This window comes from Notothenia rossii (genome assembly GCF_949606895.1).
Source record: "Notothenia rossii genome assembly, chromosome: 5".
Classification (NCBI taxonomy): domain Eukaryota; kingdom Metazoa; phylum Chordata; class Actinopteri; order Perciformes; family Nototheniidae; genus Notothenia; species Notothenia rossii.
This window is the reverse complement of record NC_136903.1, coordinates 52088062-52105871: the sequence shown is the minus strand read 5'-3', so window position 1 is coordinate 52105871 and position 17810 is coordinate 52088062. Positions and strand designations below refer to the sequence as shown.

Below are 17810 nucleotides of genomic sequence, written 5' to 3'. Positions count from 1 at the left end.
GCTTTCAGATTCTGAACACCACTTCCATAGTACATACACTGCTGACCTGCAGTATTCTCCTAAGATCCCCTACCCTTCCATTAAAAAACACTCAAATAGGTTCAAGGGTATCTAAAACTCAATACTTATATAATATATTTGATGTTGAGTCCATAAATATAATGACTACATTTATTTTAGTATGGGGCACTTCTTTGCTGAATCTGGCTCCCTCATTAGTCTGAATGAACAAATCTCTTATATTTGCTACTAAAGCAGGGTCAAGATTTCTTTGTACCAACTTCCAGAATCTGCAACGTTAACTGCAGGACTTGAATACCATATCCATGAAAAATTACATTTGGCATAAAACCCAAACATGAAGCCTATTGAGTTTTCTGTTTATACTGTATTTACACTTCCAGGGAAAGATGTGTTCCCATATGCTGTCATTTACACCCACACAGAGTATTCATACTGAAAGTGGAAATGTTCTCTAGTAGTCTCTCCCATGATGGAAGACTGTGTGTATTGTATATATGTTTGCCTCTGCTGTTATCCAAAGGCACGATCTTTCACAAACATGACTGATATTCGGCTTTTCTCCAACAGTGGGACATGACAGGACAGAGCTCTGATCACTATCTGCTCCTGATGCCCTGACACCTAACAAAGTCATGTATACACACTCTCTCACACACACACAGACACACACACACACACCAGCTAGGCTGATAAGGAACAGTTGGAGGAGTTATGGGGCAGTGATTCATAGGCCCAATCCAAACCGCCCCTACTCACTTCCAGTCCGTTGGCGTTTTCGTGTGGAGGTTCCGCCACATTAAGAGCCCTTCCGATCCAACAAGAGTTGAATAGGAGTGGGTTATCAAGCCCTCCAACAGCGAGTTTGCATTGTCCCTAGCTCCACAAAATATGTGCTTCCTCCCTGAACACCTGTGTCAGGATGTGTACAGATGGGGTGAACTATAACACTGGATCTGCTCCCCTGCTGTATCAGACTCACCGTCCTGCTCTCCTCCCGGCTGATGTTGGAGGGGTGGAGCTCCTGCACCGCCAGACACTGCTGCTCCATGTCGAAGCTCCACAGCCACTGACCCGGCTGCTGCCCCCGAGAGCACTGCGCCTGCAACACACACCTGCAGGGAGAACACACCATGTCTGTGAGCAGACTCTCCATCTGTCTCTCACACTCTATTAAAGGCTAATAAAGTAAACTTGAAGCATGAAATCCATAAATCCTACAGTGATTGTACAGCTGCACACCAACCGGATTGTTCACACGTTTTTCTTAATAGTTAGGATTTTCTAGTTTCCACTCCTTAAACTGTTTACGAAAGGAAGGTGTACAAAAATTAACATAAAAGATATACTGTGAGTACAGACTGTTTTGAAGGCAAACAGAAATTGAAAGGATGAAAGGAGAGTAAACACATCCAGGTGGGGAGGCAGGAGGAGGAGGCCAGGTGTGGAGGCAGATGTGCAAACACACTCCCAGCACACACACCTCTTTTAGGTTGACTTGGCAAAACACCATAACCGCCGCACAGAACTTTGGATTTCAGTGATATTCTTTGAACTAGCTGTGAGAGAATACATATTACTTACAGTAAACATTACACAGAAACACAAGGAGCTCATTTGGACTTGATTTTGCATTTTAGAATTCTTAAAAACACAAACAAAAAGGCAATTGACCTTTCGCAAAGCCACGCCCCTAAATGCCCGTTGTCCAATCATATTCGATCACGTGCGCGGCTCCGTGTGGAAGTCCGACAAGCTTAGCGTTCAAATTAATTGCGAAAATGGTGAAGCGTTGTGCTTATGGTCTTTGCAAATCGGATAGCAGATATCCCATAAGCTTAGAGGGAGAGGGGGAGGGAGAGAGGGAGAGGGAGAGGGGGAGGGGGTGATATTTTACCCGTTTCCTAAACCCAAAACCCAAAACCCGAGAGGAGAGATGCCGCCAGTGGATAAAGAAATGCGGCAGGCCCCATGCCCAGCTGAATATGGCGAATATCAACAAACACAAATACGTTTGCTCCAAGGTAAATACGTGCTAACGTAGCTAGCTAGCTAGCAAAGATTACATTCACAAATTAACTAACTAATTTAATTAACTAATTTCACTAACTAACGTTAGCTAAAGTCACACGACTACAGCTGTAAGCTGTGTGCTTCTAGGTCGTTTTGACCATGTATATCACTTGATGCATAATAATGTCTGAAAAGCTGAGCTCCGTTATTAGTCTACCTGTGGTCAAAGTACAAACAAGAAAGCCAACAGGCAATCATTCATTTATATTTTGCTTTAATCTTTGTAGCATTTTGTTAATGGAAAGCCTACTGCCGACTTCCCTAATCCTGCTGCACAAGTGGGCACCCCGACCCCCAAAAAGGAACAACAAGATGGATGCAGAAAGCCACCAAGGAAACGGTAGTTAACTTTAGACAAACTACAACATTTAATGCCTCTTGTGATTGTATTGTTTTACTCCAAAATAATAATAATAATTCCGTCGAATTTGACATACAGCTCATGTGGTTTTTCACTCTTGCACTGCGACCTGTATGCAAGTGCCTCTATTGATGTTGTGCCTCCCTCTTTTCTAATGTTTATACTGTGGATATAACCCTCCATAGCGTATTGTAGCCCCTTTTGTCGGGACCTGGAGGATATTGCTGCGTTATTGCTCCAAAATGAGTCTGTTAAGGCGACTCCGACATTACGGAGACCCTCCATTATGGCTTTGTTTAACGCATCTGGCTCTCAGCTTGTCGGACTAGCAACAGTAACCAAGGGAGGGCGTGGCTTTGCGAAAGGTCAATTCTGCTTAAAATAAAACTTTGAAGTCAAGATAAGTGTAAACAAAGCACTTCTGTACTTTAAAAAACAAGAAAAAACATTGTTTCTCTTGAATTATAATTCAAAAATAATGATTAACAATGATGCATTAAGTAAGGGATAATGTGCTGCGACGCGGTCATTATGGGGAAAAGAACACCGACAGGCTGATCAGGAGCCCGACGCGAAGCTGAGGGATCTAGATCGGCATGAGGGTGTTCTTTTCCCCATAATGACCAAGTCGCTGCACATTATCCCGCTTATTACATGGCCACATTCTCAACAAAGTAACGTTATGACTCCCACTATTAATTGAAATGCTTTTATGGATTTAGAAAATGATTTTATTGATTTAAAAAATAGTTGTATGTATTGATTTAAATTGACATGCATCCGCTAAGAAAAATAGTCCGTTGTTACCGTTTGAACTAACGTAGCAACGGCAGGAACTGCTTCGAAAGCGTTTTTGAGGAGCTTTTTGATTACAGATTTGAAAACATCGCTGCCTGCTTTAAAAGTAGCACAAATCATTATGTCAAACCTTCGAAATTATATAGATATCCCTGCCCTAATGCCAAAGTAACTGCACACTGAATATGTGTCACCGTTTGATGTCTATGTCTGGACCGCTGCGTAAAAGGAGGGTTTTTGCCCGTTACTTCTCCGCTGTTTTCTTGTCGCTCTTGTCTTGTCAGTTAGAAAAGCAAACGGCATGCAGTTAAATCGAACGGACTTGTTTGTGCAGATGTGAGCGTGCTTAACAACGGTCAATAAGTCCTTGACAGCGGTCTGTTTGTTCGGTATTAACAACGTGTCACGTGTTCTGAATTGACCAATCAGAATCGAGTATTCAACTAAGCCTTGTAATAACTTATTTGAATACATCTAGCTAGACTTGAAGGTGCTAATGATAGCTACTGTTAGCAAACCTTAGACATATACAGTATACCTCACTGTGGCTGAGTTTGCCACAACAGCCAAACCACTATTGTTTTTAAAGTGTTTGTGTGTGTGTGTGTGTGTGTGTGTGTGTGTGTGTGTGTGTGTGTGTGTGTGTGTGTGTGTGTGTGTGTGTGTGTGTGTGTGTGTGTGTGTGTGTGTGTGGAAAATGGCTGTGGTCTGAGCAACCAAGAGGTCATTTAAACGAGACTGAAACAAAACAAAAGTCAAAAAGGACAGCAAGCAGCAAATCTTTCATATTCCACCAGTGTCTACTCACTGATGTGTGTTTTAATTGTTATTTTAGTCCTTTATATTTGTATCTATATATTTTATGCACGCCTCTTTTTTTTTGCTGTAACAATGTAAATGTCCCCTCTGTGTGACGTATCAAGGTATTCTGGTTCAGTCAGCTTGTAAAAACTGAAATGTCTTAACTAAGACATTTGGTTCATATATTCAAGTTTTCCTTAGGCAAGGCAAGTTTATTTATATAGCACTTTTCTGTACGCGACAATTCAAAGTGCTTTACAAAACAATTTAAAAGACTTATCAATGATGACATGTATAGCCGCATGTCATCATTTCAGCGCTGGTTGTCTTGGTGGTGCCCAGCAAACAATGTGAGCTTCGTGAATAATTGGACAGCCTTCTGGGGAAAACCTGGTCTGATTAAGAGAGACGGCATTCATCCTACTTTGGAAGGTGCAAATCTCATTTCGGCAAACATTTCAGGGCTCTGTGGACTTAATCCATGACAAACTGGAGTTGAGACCAGGAGGCAGAGTCGCAGTCTTACACGCTTCTCTGCGCTCTCTCCTAGGCAGTCATCCATAGGAATCCCGACCCCAATAAAATACCCAATATTAACGGTGTGTGTGTCTGCCCAAGGACAATTTAAGGTAAAACCTAATAGAGGTGTCATACATAATAACCTAATAAAAGTAAATGTAACAACTACTACAGTGCAACAAAACAGGAAGATTAAATGTGGTCTCTTAAACATAAGATCTCTAGCATCTAAAGCAATACTGGTAAATGATTTAATATCAGATTATAATATTGATATATGCTGTCTCACTGAAACTTGGTTGAGACATGAAGAATATGTCAGCATAAATGAGGCCACTCCACCCAGCCATATCAATACTCATATTGCCCGAGGCACGGGCCGAGGAGGTGGAGTTGCAGCAATCTTTGACTCAAGTTTACTTATCAATACTAAACAAAAATTAAATTATACCTCCTTTGAAAGCCTCATTTTCAGTCTTACGCATCCGACCTGGAAAACTTTGCAGCCAATCTTATTTGTTACAGTGTACCGTGCACCAGGTCCTTATTCAGAATTCTTATCAGAATTCTCTGAGTTTTTATCAGCTTTGGTACTTAAAACAGATAAAGTAATTATCGTAGGTGACTTTAATATTCATGTTGACGATGATAAAAATAGCCTTACTGTTGCATTTAACTCTATATTAGATTCTGTTGGTTTCTGTCAGAGTGTAAATAAACCAACCCACTGCTATAATCACACTCTTGACCTTGTTCTGACTTATGGTATTGAAATTGAGCAACTATTAGTCGAACCGCATAATCCTGCTTTATCCAACCATTTCTTAGTAACTTTTGAAGTACTTTTACTAGACTACAAAGCATGAGCCAAAAGCTCCTGCAGCAGAAACCTATCTGTTAGTGCTATAGCCAAATTTAAGGAAGAGATTCCACCAATACTTAACTCGATAGCATGTCTGCATGTAGGGGAGGAAACTTATACAAAATGTACACCACCCCAAATTGATCATGTTGTTGATAGTGCTACAGATGCGCTGCGAATAAAATTAGACTCTGTTGCTCCTTTGAAAAAGAAGAAAATAAAACAACATAGATTAGCTCCATGGCATAATGCCGAAACCCGCAAAATAAAGCAAAAGTCGAGACAACTTGAAAGGATATGGCGTTCCACTAAACTTGAAGAATCTCGTTTAATTTGGCATATTACTCTCAATGAATATAAGAAAGCACTGCGTAAAGCGAGAGCAGCATACTACTCTTCATTAATAGATGAGAATAAGAATAATGCAAGATTTCTTTTCAGCACTGTAGCCAGGCTGACAGAGAGCCACAGCTCGACTGAGCCTTCTATTCCCATAGCACTCAGTAGTAATGATTTTATGTGCTTTTTTAACGATAAAATTGTTACTCTTAGAAACAAAATCAATGACCTCTTGCCTTTGACCAGTATAGTGTTATCAACAGCTCCCGGAAACGTAAGTTCTAATAATATTACACTAGATAGTAAACTAGAATGCTTTTCAGCCATAAACCTTGAACAATTAAATTCAATGATTCTCTCTTCTAAACCATCAACGTGTATCTTAGACCCGATTCCAACTAAGCTGTTAAAAGAAGTTTTTCCATTAATTAGCACTTCTTTATTAAATATTATGAATATGTCTTTATTATCAGGCTATGTTCCAAAATCATTCAAAGTAGCAGTGATAAAACCGCTTCTTAAAAAGCACAACCTCGATCCAGAGGTTTTAGCCAACTATAGACCTATTTCTAATCTTCCGTTCCTCTCAAAAATTCTTGAGAAAGCAGTCGCAAAACAGCTGTGTGATTACTTAAGAAACTATGATTTATTTGAAGATTTTCAGTCTGGCTTTAGAACACAACATAGCACAGAGACAGCTCTGGTTAAAGTCACAAATGACATTCTAATAGCCTCTGACAAGGGACTTGTCTCTATTCTTGTCTTGCTCGATCTTAGTGCTGCATTTGATACTATCGACCATGATATCCTATTGCAAAGACTAGAGCACTTAGTTGGCATACAGGGAACTGCTTTAGGCTGGTTTAGGTCTTATCTATCTGAACGCTCTCAGTTTGTACGTGTCAACGATGAATCTTCCATGCAAACCAAAGTTAGCCATGGAGTGCCACAGGGCTCAGTGCTTGGACCTATTTTGTTCACCCTATATATGCTTCCGTTAGGCAATATTATAAGGAATCATTCTGTAAACTTTCATTGTTATGCGGATGATACTCAACTATATTTATCAATCAAGCCTGATGAAATTAATCATCTAAATAAAATTCAAGACTGCCTCAAGGACTTAAAAACGTGGATGACCTTACATTTTTTGATGTTAAACACGACCAAAACTGAAGTTATTGTACTTGGCCCGAAGAATCTACGAAACAAATTATCTAAAGATATATTAACTATGGATGGCATTAATTTGGCCTCCAGTGAGACTGTAAGGAATCTTGGTGTTATATTTGATCAGGATTTATCCTTTAACACCCACATAAAATCAATTTCAAGGACCGCCTACTTCCATCTACGTAACATTGCAAAAATCAGGCATATCTTGCCTCAAAACGATGCAGAGAAACTAGTCCATGCATTTGTTACTTCAAGGCTGGATTATTGTAACTTCTTATTATCAGGGTGTACCAAGAAGTCAGTCAAGTCGCTTCAGCTGATTCAAAATGCTGCAGCTCGTGTACTAACCAGAGTTAGGAAAAGGGACCACATTACTCCTGTTCTGGCTGCCTTACACTGGCTCCCTATAGAACACAGGATAGAATTTAAAATTCTTCTTCTCGCCTACAAAGCCCTTAATGGGCAGGCGCCATCTTACCTTAAAGAACTCATTATACCCTATTGTCCTACTAGGGCATTGCGTTCCAAGAATGCAGGGTTGTTGGTTGTTCCTAGAGTCTCTAAAAGTACAATGGGAGCCAGAGCCTTTTCTTATCAAGCTCCACTTTTGTGGAATCAGCTTCCAGTTTGTGTTCGGACGGCAGACACCCTATCCGTTTTTAAGAGTGCGCTTAAGACCTTCCTTTTTGATAAAGCTTATAGTTAGGGCTGATTAGATTCAGCCCCTAGTTTTGCTGATATAGGCTTAGTTTGTCGGGGGACATCTTACTTCTTCCTTCTCTCTGTCTATACCTGTGTACTCTCATGTTCCGATTAACCCAGCTTCCCCAAATTTCTTTCTTTTTGGTGTCTATATACGCCGGGATCCGGAGTCATGGATGATCCTGCGGTCCTGTGTCATGGATTGCGAGTCCTGGATCTTGAGTCGTGGCTGCGGTCCTGGATCATAAGTCCTGGATGGATATCCTCGTGGATTCATCTTCTTATTATACACACATGCATTTCAAAACATTTGGACTACCTATGTTGCAAATGTATTATCTTTTCAATTTACACACGGCATCTATTGCACGTCTGTCCGTCCTGGGAGAGGGATCCCTCCTCTGTTGCTCTCCCTGAGGTTTCTCCCATTTTTCCCTTTAAACTGTGGGGTTTTCTCTGGAAGTTTTTCCTTGTACGATGTGAGGGTCTAAGGACAGAGGGTGTCGTATTGTCATACTGATATTCTGTACAAACTGTGAAGTCCACTGAGACAAATGTAACATTTGTGATATTGGGTTATATAAATAAACATTGATTGATTGATTGATTGATTGATTGATTGACTTAGGAGGAAGTGTTTCATTTTGATGATGATTTTGACGTCTTTTCATCAAGAGTTATCATCGCATTTAAGATGGTAATTTTTCTAATACTTAGACTCATGAGTAAATAACTTCAGAGTTAATGCCATGGTGATCATGGTAAACTAAGCACCTGCATGCTTGTTAGCATTAGCATCCTGAGAATGTAAGCATGTTGACACAGAGCGCAGCTGCAGACTCTTGAGAAAGGACACTAGGTTACGAAATTGTCACAGATTCATTTATCATTAAGTTGATTTAAGGACGTATTAATGTTTCAGCAGTTTCTCATGATATTTTTGCCGTTGTGAAGGATCCCATGGTATATTATTTCTGTATTAGAAAATCAAAAGTATTCCTGTGTGTAAATCCAATGAGCTACTGCATTTTTTTTTTATTAGGGGGAGTATTTTACACCTTATACTTGAGTTCCAACTGCATGTCTTTTCAGCCATGCTTTATAGCACCGAATTAGGACATAAATACCGGAGTACTTTTCCCCGTACTTTTCCCGTTTAGTTCCGTTAGTGCCTGGAATTTTGCATTCACGTTCACAACAAAAAGACAACTTACTTCTGAGAACTTTTACCCCCATTTTTTGTCCCTGCTAGAGAGGTGGTACTATCCGGCGAGAAAAAAGTACGAATTCCGATTGGCTGGGTGGATTGCAAACCACGCCCCGTAAAAAAAAGCCGCCATTGTATTTGCTGGCATTAGCATTATTAGCATTAGCATTAGCCCTGCGCACCAACGGAGAGAGAATAACTTATGGCAACACAAAAGAAAACATGGGAGTGGTGGAGATGAGGAGGTGTTGGAAAGCTTCAGTAGAAGCTGCCTGGAGTCCGAGCAGCTTCTACTGAAGCCAGTCCCCAACTCCGGGGACTTCCGGCCGGGGAGTTTGGGTGGCAGTATACGCCGTGAAGTTGTTTGCGGCCGTCCAGTAAACCCAAAGCAGAAGAAGAAGAAGTGACGTCAGCGGCTTCATTTGCGTAATCTTCCCTCAGGGAACTTATTTCGGTGTGAACGCGATCGGCTCTTAGTTCCATGGGGGTACTAAGTGCTGGGCACTAAGTGCTGGGCACTAAGTAGGGCAAAGTACTTGGTCTGAAAGCGGCTAAGGTAGTTTGTGGTTGCTCTCACCTGCCCTCCAGGACACACCAGCCGCAGTAGGGGTCGTGGGCCAGTAGGCAGGAGTGGCAGTCTGGGTGCTGCTGGCATTCAGCCACGGGCCTCTTCTGCAGCTGGAAGCAGGACAACAAGCATGTTCAGTCGGGCAAAGCGTGCTCACTAAGCTCCCAGAAATCTGATTAAAAAGAATAGGTGGCCCACTTTTTCCACAGGAACAATGCAAAATGGAAATATGGTCATTAGACTAATCCTAACTACAGGCTGCTACTGGAAGAATAATTGGGGCAGAAACAGAAAAACAAATTCCTTCTCTTCAGCTTTGTAACGGCAATACAGAAAGGTCACATCTAGAATTTAAAACAGGAATGAAACTACAAGACTGCAACTACTGTAATGATGAAGTACCATGTTTTGAGTCATGATGAAGATATGTTCCTCTTTCTGGTCCAGGATCAGGTCTGCCCCGATGGCTGTGTTCGGCTGAATGGAGATGACTGAAAACTCCTCCACTTCTCCGTTCGGCCCCAGAAACACCTGAGGAAAAGTACACATACACATCAAGGTTCAGACTATGTGATGATACATAGGACCGCTGAGTAAACATTTGCACTAAGCTGAAACTCAAATGCCTTTTGTTATGGCATCATTTCAAACAAAAACATAATAATAGAAAGCTTATTTATTTTTCCTCCTTGCCATCGTCAACACCTTGATATCACATTTGAAAGGACATTAACGGGGGCAGCAGTAGCACAGTCTGTAGGGACTTTGCTTGGGAACCAAAGGGAACTGCCCAGGTGTCATTGAGCAAGGCACCGAACTCCAAACTGCTCTCCGGCATCAGAACACCGGCAGCCCTTTTGCTCTGCCACCTCTTCCTTAGTATTTCAGGGATTATGTGTGTAATTGTCAAATAACAGCAGATTGAAAACCTGAATTTCCCCTTGGGGACGGTTAAAGGGGATCTTAGTAAACACACATCCTAAGAAGGCTATAGTAAGAATTGTACTTGATCATGCTATGTGTTAACAAAACAATCTCTATCGCAGCTGAGGAACAGTGTGTGATATCGAAAGAAACAAGCTAATAAGTAGATGTTGAGTTAGATGTTATTATGGCATAAGTATAAGTAGTTCAATCTGAGAAAAACAGAACTCATTCAGTACTCCACTGATGTAGCACTGCACTCATTTGTACATAGCTGTGTCATATGTAAATAATGTTAATTTGTTATAATAGTCTTAAAATAGTTTTTTCAAATAGCTGACATAACAGTCCTGTTTTTATTTTATTTGGTGTTGCTAAGTATTCTTCTTTCTGTGTCTTTGTAAGCACCACATATACCAAAGCAAATTGTAAACCTACTTGATAATAAAACCAGTTCTGATTCGGCATGTTTAAATTGTTCATGTTCACACAATGGAAAGTAAAACAAAAAAAAGGATCCAAATTGATGCAGGAGAACCAGAGAAAATTCTTCTTCTTTGCCAATAGCGGCTAGTGTAGCCTGGAGCTGCTAGCTACAGAAAGATCAGCAGCGAGCCAACTCCACATGTTTTTACTTTTCATACCTGTAGTAAATAATCAGTCAAGTGTTATAACTCTGAAGATACCAACGCCTTTACAAAACTTAACACATACATACAGTTTAACTCCACGATTACCGTTAACATACTTTGATGTATACAATGAATGAACACTCCATAACATGAAGAAAGATTCAGATTATTGTTCCCCCAAAAAAGGGTTATTTTTTTCATCAACCACAAAACAAACTAGAAATGGAAGTGATGAAAGAAATATAACCAGATAAGAGGTCCTGCACAAATGGATGTTCAGACAAAGGTTGTACCAGAGGTCAGATGGTCAGAGCCAGTACACAGCAGACAGCATCAGTGAGCAGTCTGACTGGCTGTTGGACATTAAATGCTTGTTGCTGCACAAACCCCGCCTTCTTCCACCATGACACACTGAGCTGACCTCAACATACATAATGGGATGGAGTCCTAGCTGCTCAGCACTGCATCTTAAAAGAATAGTTTTCAGACATTAGAAGGACCCTAAAAGAATATTGACTCCGCAGCTTAACTTAGTTTAGCCAATCACAGTTCATCCTTTCTACAGTCAAAACTTGTTTTTTAAATATTTGTTTTAACCCACAGACATGTCTAAGAAATAATTCCCACTCCCATCTGTAAGTAAAAAAACAAAAACCTTTGGCTGACTGTAGACTGAACATGACAAACAGTTCCCATGATTTCAAAAAAGGCTAGGTATTAAATAAACAAAAAACAATGATCCATTCGGCTCTTATCATTGAAATGTGGTTGCACACACCTTCCCATTTATACTCCTATTTTTGGCCACTAGGGGAAGGCCCTCTGGCCTGATCCCAGGTCTGTTAGAGCGGCACAGTAACGCTTCCCGCTTGGCTGTACTGTTTCCACATATCTTGTGTGAATGTCAACAAAGCTTTGGAATGCAGACACAGATGGCAGATAAGAACTAGAAGAAGATGTTAGGTTTATTTGCCACTTGAGGAAACACTGGACGCTGACCTGACAGAAGAGCCGACAGCAAGCTCTGTGATTTATTGTGAGAATGAGACCGCACACAAAGTGTAATCCAGAGAGGAGCTGCTGTAATCAGCGGGGAAATAAGTGTGACTCTCCAACAACAAGCACAGAGTACATGTAATACTCAAATACAGGGAAACAATGGCCACTGTACTCCCTTTATGTGCACTCGGGTACACATCGTGTAGAATCCAACTGTACCAAAACAGGAAAGTGGACTGTTTCTAACTCAAGTAGCATTTTTCAACATCACTGCTCTTCTAAAGAATCTGCATCAGTGGCAAGCACGCTAATCTCATCCTCTGAACTCTATGGCTATGGATCATTATTTTTATATATTTTTTATAGTTTATTTCTGTGTCACTTTGATTATAACAACCACTAGAGGGCATATGCTGACTGTGAAATAAGAAAAGAAAGAAAGAGAGAAAGAAAGAAATAGAGAAAGAGAGAAAGATCATTTTACACATAGAGCACATGAGGTGGTGAGTTAGGGAGTTAACAAAATTTGAATTGACGGTTCCTCTGAGGAGGACACACTGACAAAGGTTCCATTAATGACGGTGACATGGACACGCACACTGTGTGCTGCCATGACCCATAGCTCTGCATCATTCTCAATGAGTCTCTGTTTGAGGAAGTGCATGCGTCTGCCAGTCAGCGATGACAGTGCACATCACAAGTACGGAGCTCCGTACTCTGGCTTGGTGTTAGGCTGCCTCTGTGACGAATCTGTGTAGAAATACATTAATGGCCATCATTGTGCTATTTCTGCATGTGCAGGAGGCCTCTGCCACAGGCCACCATTGACCAAAAAAGACACAAAGAGCAGACTGTGTGGAGGTGAGCTCTCAGTAAACTCCTCATTTCAAGGGGCCGACCCCGACACACCACCTAGTCCAGGAGCTAATAATCTAGGTATATATATATATATATAAACAAGCACAACTCCTGTGTGCTTTTATGCTTCCCAACTGTTACACATGCTCAGCTGACCTCTTATATTCTCAACATATATGTCTCTCTTTGATTGGCTCTGAGTTCCTTCTAGAGCAGGACATTCCTTGTCTCCTTCACTGAGACTCCCTCTGACCCCGCAGAGACACGGTCGTGCATGACCCCCCCGACAGCCATGTTGAGGACGATGTCATTTCAAAGGAGCTTCACATGATCCAGCCACAGAGGGGACGCTTCCAGGCTGTCCACCATGAGGGACAGACAGTACTGTTCAGCATGGGGCCAACAGGGACGCCCTGTAGAACAGGGTCAGCTTCTGTTACACAGGGAGAAGTTACAATTGACTACGTCCTGTATTCCATAATGGCACTAAACTACAAAAAAGCAATATTGTCCACTCTCACTTCCATAATCGCGGTTGGTGTCAACCAAAATCAAATTTGATAGACTTTAAAAAGACTGAATGTATTAGTACTGATTTACATTTGGTGTAACAAGGTGTCGCTTACCGGAAAAAAAAATAAAACTTAAAGAAATATAGACCAAAAAGATGCAACATTTATATAAATAAAATAAGGTAAATATAGTGTGAGAGGTAAGTTAAGAAACTTTAGCATTCAAATATCTGCCAACAATATTTTAGTACATTTTCCTCCTAAATAGACCAAGCATTTTTAACATGCAGGTCAAGTGGCATCTAAATCCAGTGGGCTGCCATAAGCATAATTCATACAAAACATCATAAGGTAAGGGTCAAAAGAAGCTTGCTACACTTAGAACACCATAGGCACTGATTGACCAGGCAAGCTCTGATGTTTTTTTCAGAGGTCAATGTTCTGATCGTTGTCTGAATGTTGAATTCTTGAGTCTACCAAAATGTCAGTCAACTCTCTACTCCTGACATTATGTCTGGCCCCCTGAGTTCCTCCTGCCAGCCTGTGCACACTGAGTCTGTTGAATGGCTCATAAATGCAGAGCAGCGTGGAGGTGACAGTGTGGAGTTCATGTGGATGTTTGCTTGGTCTGTTACCCAAATACAACTCAAACTCAAAATGCTGATAAATGCATTCATAGATCACCTTATTCGCTTTTTTACCACTCAAATTCATACACTGATCTTCAGTAGCTAAGTTGGGATTTGATATGTGGGGGGACTCTGTGTGGAGGTGCGAGAGGGGGGGCGGAGGTCGAGGGTCTCATTATTTGACCTTAAGGGATATAGGCCTACACTGTGGCCCTAAAGCAACTGCTCCATTATCTGTATCAAATGCACACATTGATGCCACCAAATGTCACAATAAAAATAGAAAGCACTACAAGTAAACTGGAATTCATTTACATCTTAAATTATGAATATATATACACAAAAAAAGGTTCACAAATATCCAACCTTCAAATAGCTTTTTTTAAATCAACACTGCTCTGCACACTTGCTAAAAAAGATTTGTTGGGAAATCTCAATTCATTTGTAGGGCTGCGTGAGTATGGCCAAAAGTATGGGAGTAAATATCACTGTAAAATATTTAATCATCACCAGATTCTGTGTTATTATGACCGATCATAACTCAGCTTTATGCAGACATACATTTAGCATGTTGTACAGGGCCGGTTCTTGGCATAGGCAACATAGGCGGTCGCCTAGGGCGCCAGATCTGGGAGGCGCTGCGCTGGCAGCTCTGGGAGGGAAAAAAACATTTTTGACTGTTTGCGCTCATCCTAATTTTCGGCCTTGATGTAACAACATTCATAATTAAGTCAAGGTAAAACCCTTTTCACCCCGGTTACACTTTTCATTTGCCCTGTACGATGGGCGCTGTAAGTGATGAAAGTGGGGGGTGCTGGCTTATCAGGCGTCCGCAGTTCACAGCCAAAGTGGGCGTGGGATCGAGCGAGAGAGATAAATGCAATTTATGTAAACAAATATTTCCAATGCACTCTTTTAGAATTATTGGGATAAACAGATCTGAAATCATTCCAATGTATACTATAGGACAGTAAACCAAAAATATCGTTTAAAACTTGAGAGATACAAAAATATGCATAAATAAATGTTAACTAGGTAAAATAAGATATGAAACAACAACAAAAATAAAATAAGTTGCATTTATTTGCTATTGGCTATGGTAGGTACAGATGGAGCACTGAATTTCGGACTCCAGCTTACAGCTTCCTGCCTACCAACAGCCAAAGACCAGTATAGAGGAATGTTAAGCCCTCCCACTATTTTCCAAGAGGGCGTTGCCAGATTTTCAATTTCAGGTTTTAACCAGGAGATGGCGCTTCATTCACAAATACAGAAAGACAACTTTCATGGACTTTCAGTTGTGTTTTGAAGAGCATTTTAACACATCAATATTTTAGATCAACTAAAGTATATCTAATCTTGTAATTCAATAATATATAGTCTTTATATATTAAATAATCATAATGTAAATGTTTACATTACACTTCTTTATTTGTTATGCTCATACTTTAACCTTTACAATCGTTTGCTTTAATATGCAGTATATTTTTGTGTTTGCTTCCTCCTGCTCCCTTTCGGACACATACTGTATGATTTATTATTATTATTAATATGAAGATATTATTAAGATAAGATAAGATGTTACTTTATTGATTGAACTTTTTAGTTTAGAATGTGCTGTCCCACGGTAATTCAGAAGGCTCACAGGTCACATTCCGACCATTATTTAAAACAATAGGTGCTTTCACACCTTCTACAGTTTGATTTGTATATAGGGAGCTCTGTCAGTTTTCGAATTACCCATTTGCTTTCGGGGAGCCCTATTTTTCAGAGCACATCCTGCTTCTAAATATGTCACACGCAAGCTCTGTTGACTGGCGCAGCAGCGCGGATGCGATCAATTGCTATAAAAACACTCTTCTACTAATACAGACGGTGTCACTATGCCGGCGGATGTGGCCGTTGTTGAAGCCTCTTCAGGCTCCGCATCGGCAGGCCTCTCCCTCGGTGTGGAGCTGTCAAACTCGACCCTAACGCCGCTTACAGCCGGCCAACTAAAAGTTGTTTTCCGTTCATGTTGTCATTTTTAGACTCCTTCGCTTCTTTGCTTGTGAATCCAAAAGCTGTGACGCTTGGCTGTTTTCGTTTTGCCATATTTTTTTATTACACAGCCAGAGTTAAAAAAATATCAATATGAACATTTCAAATACCGCGCCGGCATCACCGCCATAATCATAGCAACGTAAGTAAGAATGCAGCGCCGCCACATACAGATGGCAACACCCAGACATATTCACAAATATAAAACAAATATTCAGAAACTGTAATGAACAATAACTATTATTTATTTCAAGAACTGTTATTTACAGAAACTCAACATTTCTAATCTGTGTGACACAAATATGCACGACTGTTTTGGGCTCCCCCTATTTATCTCAAAGTCAGCCTTCAGGGGAGCTCCCTCCCTCTTCGGGGGAGCCAAGCTCCTCCTAGCTCCCCCCCATTTCGAACAGTGTCTGTTGCTGAATGGCCAGCGATTAGGTGCGGCGCATTTGTCATAGGTGATCAGAGCTAACTGCCTGCCGTCAGATTTCATTTAAAAAACAGATCTGATTTTAAGACTATTTCTGCGCTCATAAAGAATGATAAGAATAAGAATAATGCGTATTGAACTGGTTTCATTCATTAGTGAGTTTATTTAATACTAGAACCGCCAATCGGGTCAATTTGTGTGATGTGTTGTTGTGTGTGTGCAATGTAACTTTTTTTCAATAAAATATTAAAGTCTCCCAGTCCCTGACTTTTCCTGAAAGTGTGTTATGTAGCACCCTATGTTGTTAAAAATTGCATTCTAATAGCGGGATTTGACGGGTTTAGGTAGGCCTATACAAAAACCTCTGGCGGTTCTAGTGTTAAGGTAATTAGGTACAGTAGAAGCCCTTTTTTTTATCAGTAACGAATTTAGCAGTTGAACATAAAAGTCAACTAACTGAGGGTCACTTGCAATGACAGTGTTGTGTCTAACTGTAAGCTTGTCACTCAGAGTAACCTACCGTTAATTTAGCTGCTGGAGAAGAAAGATCAAGGGGGGAGGGGGGGAGAGAGCTGTGGTTGATGGGCCATTAGTTGTGTAAATACACAGCTGAGAGCTGCCGTTTCATTCAGACTGTTTAAAAAACTGTAACAACGGACTATTTTTCTTAGCGGATGCATGTCAATTTAAATCAATACATACAACTATTTTTTAAATCAATACATACAACTATTTTTTAAATCAATAAAAACATTTTCTAAATCCATAAAAGCATTTCAATTAATATTGGGAGTCATGTCGTTACTTTGTTGAGAATTTGGCCGTGTAATAAGCGGGATGATTTGCAGCGACTTGTTCCTTATGGGGAAAATAACACCCGTCATGTGTGTGTAGTAGAGGTGTGTGTGGTTAAAACACTTTCATGAAGTGAAGGAATTTCCTTCTATAAAACAGCTGTGGGCAGCAGTGAGTGTCACGGACATGAATTAATAGATCAAGGCAGACTGGTGCACACACTCTCCTGTCCTGCCAGGCGACACGCCCGTTCTAAGCCGTGTCCCTCACTCCTCACATCCCAAGCATCCCCACAAGTGTATTATGTTGTTACATCGATTCAGATGTTATGTTTCAGTTGTGCTCTGTCTATGTTCAGTGATGCAAACTTGTCACCTTTCGGCGAAATTCGCCGTTTTGAATCCAAAATAAGTCGTTTGTGTAATTCATGTAGATCTGCAATACAAATATTTTTGGGGTATGGGGGGGGCTGGGATCCGGAGTAATCTGCGGCCGTGAGCTGTTATGTGCCATCATGACACGCATGGTGTTCTTTTTTTATATATTATAATGAAGTACGAG

At 40.7% G+C, this 17810-nt stretch overlaps 1 protein-coding gene across 4 annotated transcripts in view; it reads right to left on the bottom strand.

The window, feature by feature from the left end:
- plxnb1b (plexin b1b) overlaps positions 1-17810 on the bottom strand; it is a 164398-nt gene that overhangs the window by 47951 nt on the left and 98637 nt on the right. For all 4 annotated transcript variants that reach the window (XM_079681199.1, XM_079681198.1, XM_079681201.1 and 1 more), the window contains 3 exons: positions 9830-9958; positions 9437-9537; positions 1004-1136 (listed from right to left, as the gene is read on the bottom strand). In XM_079681199.1, coding sequence (XP_079537325.1) covers positions 1004-1136; positions 9437-9537; positions 9830-9958 — 363 coding nt within the window. The remainder of the gene's footprint in view (positions 1-1003; positions 1137-9436; positions 9538-9829; positions 9959-17810) is intronic.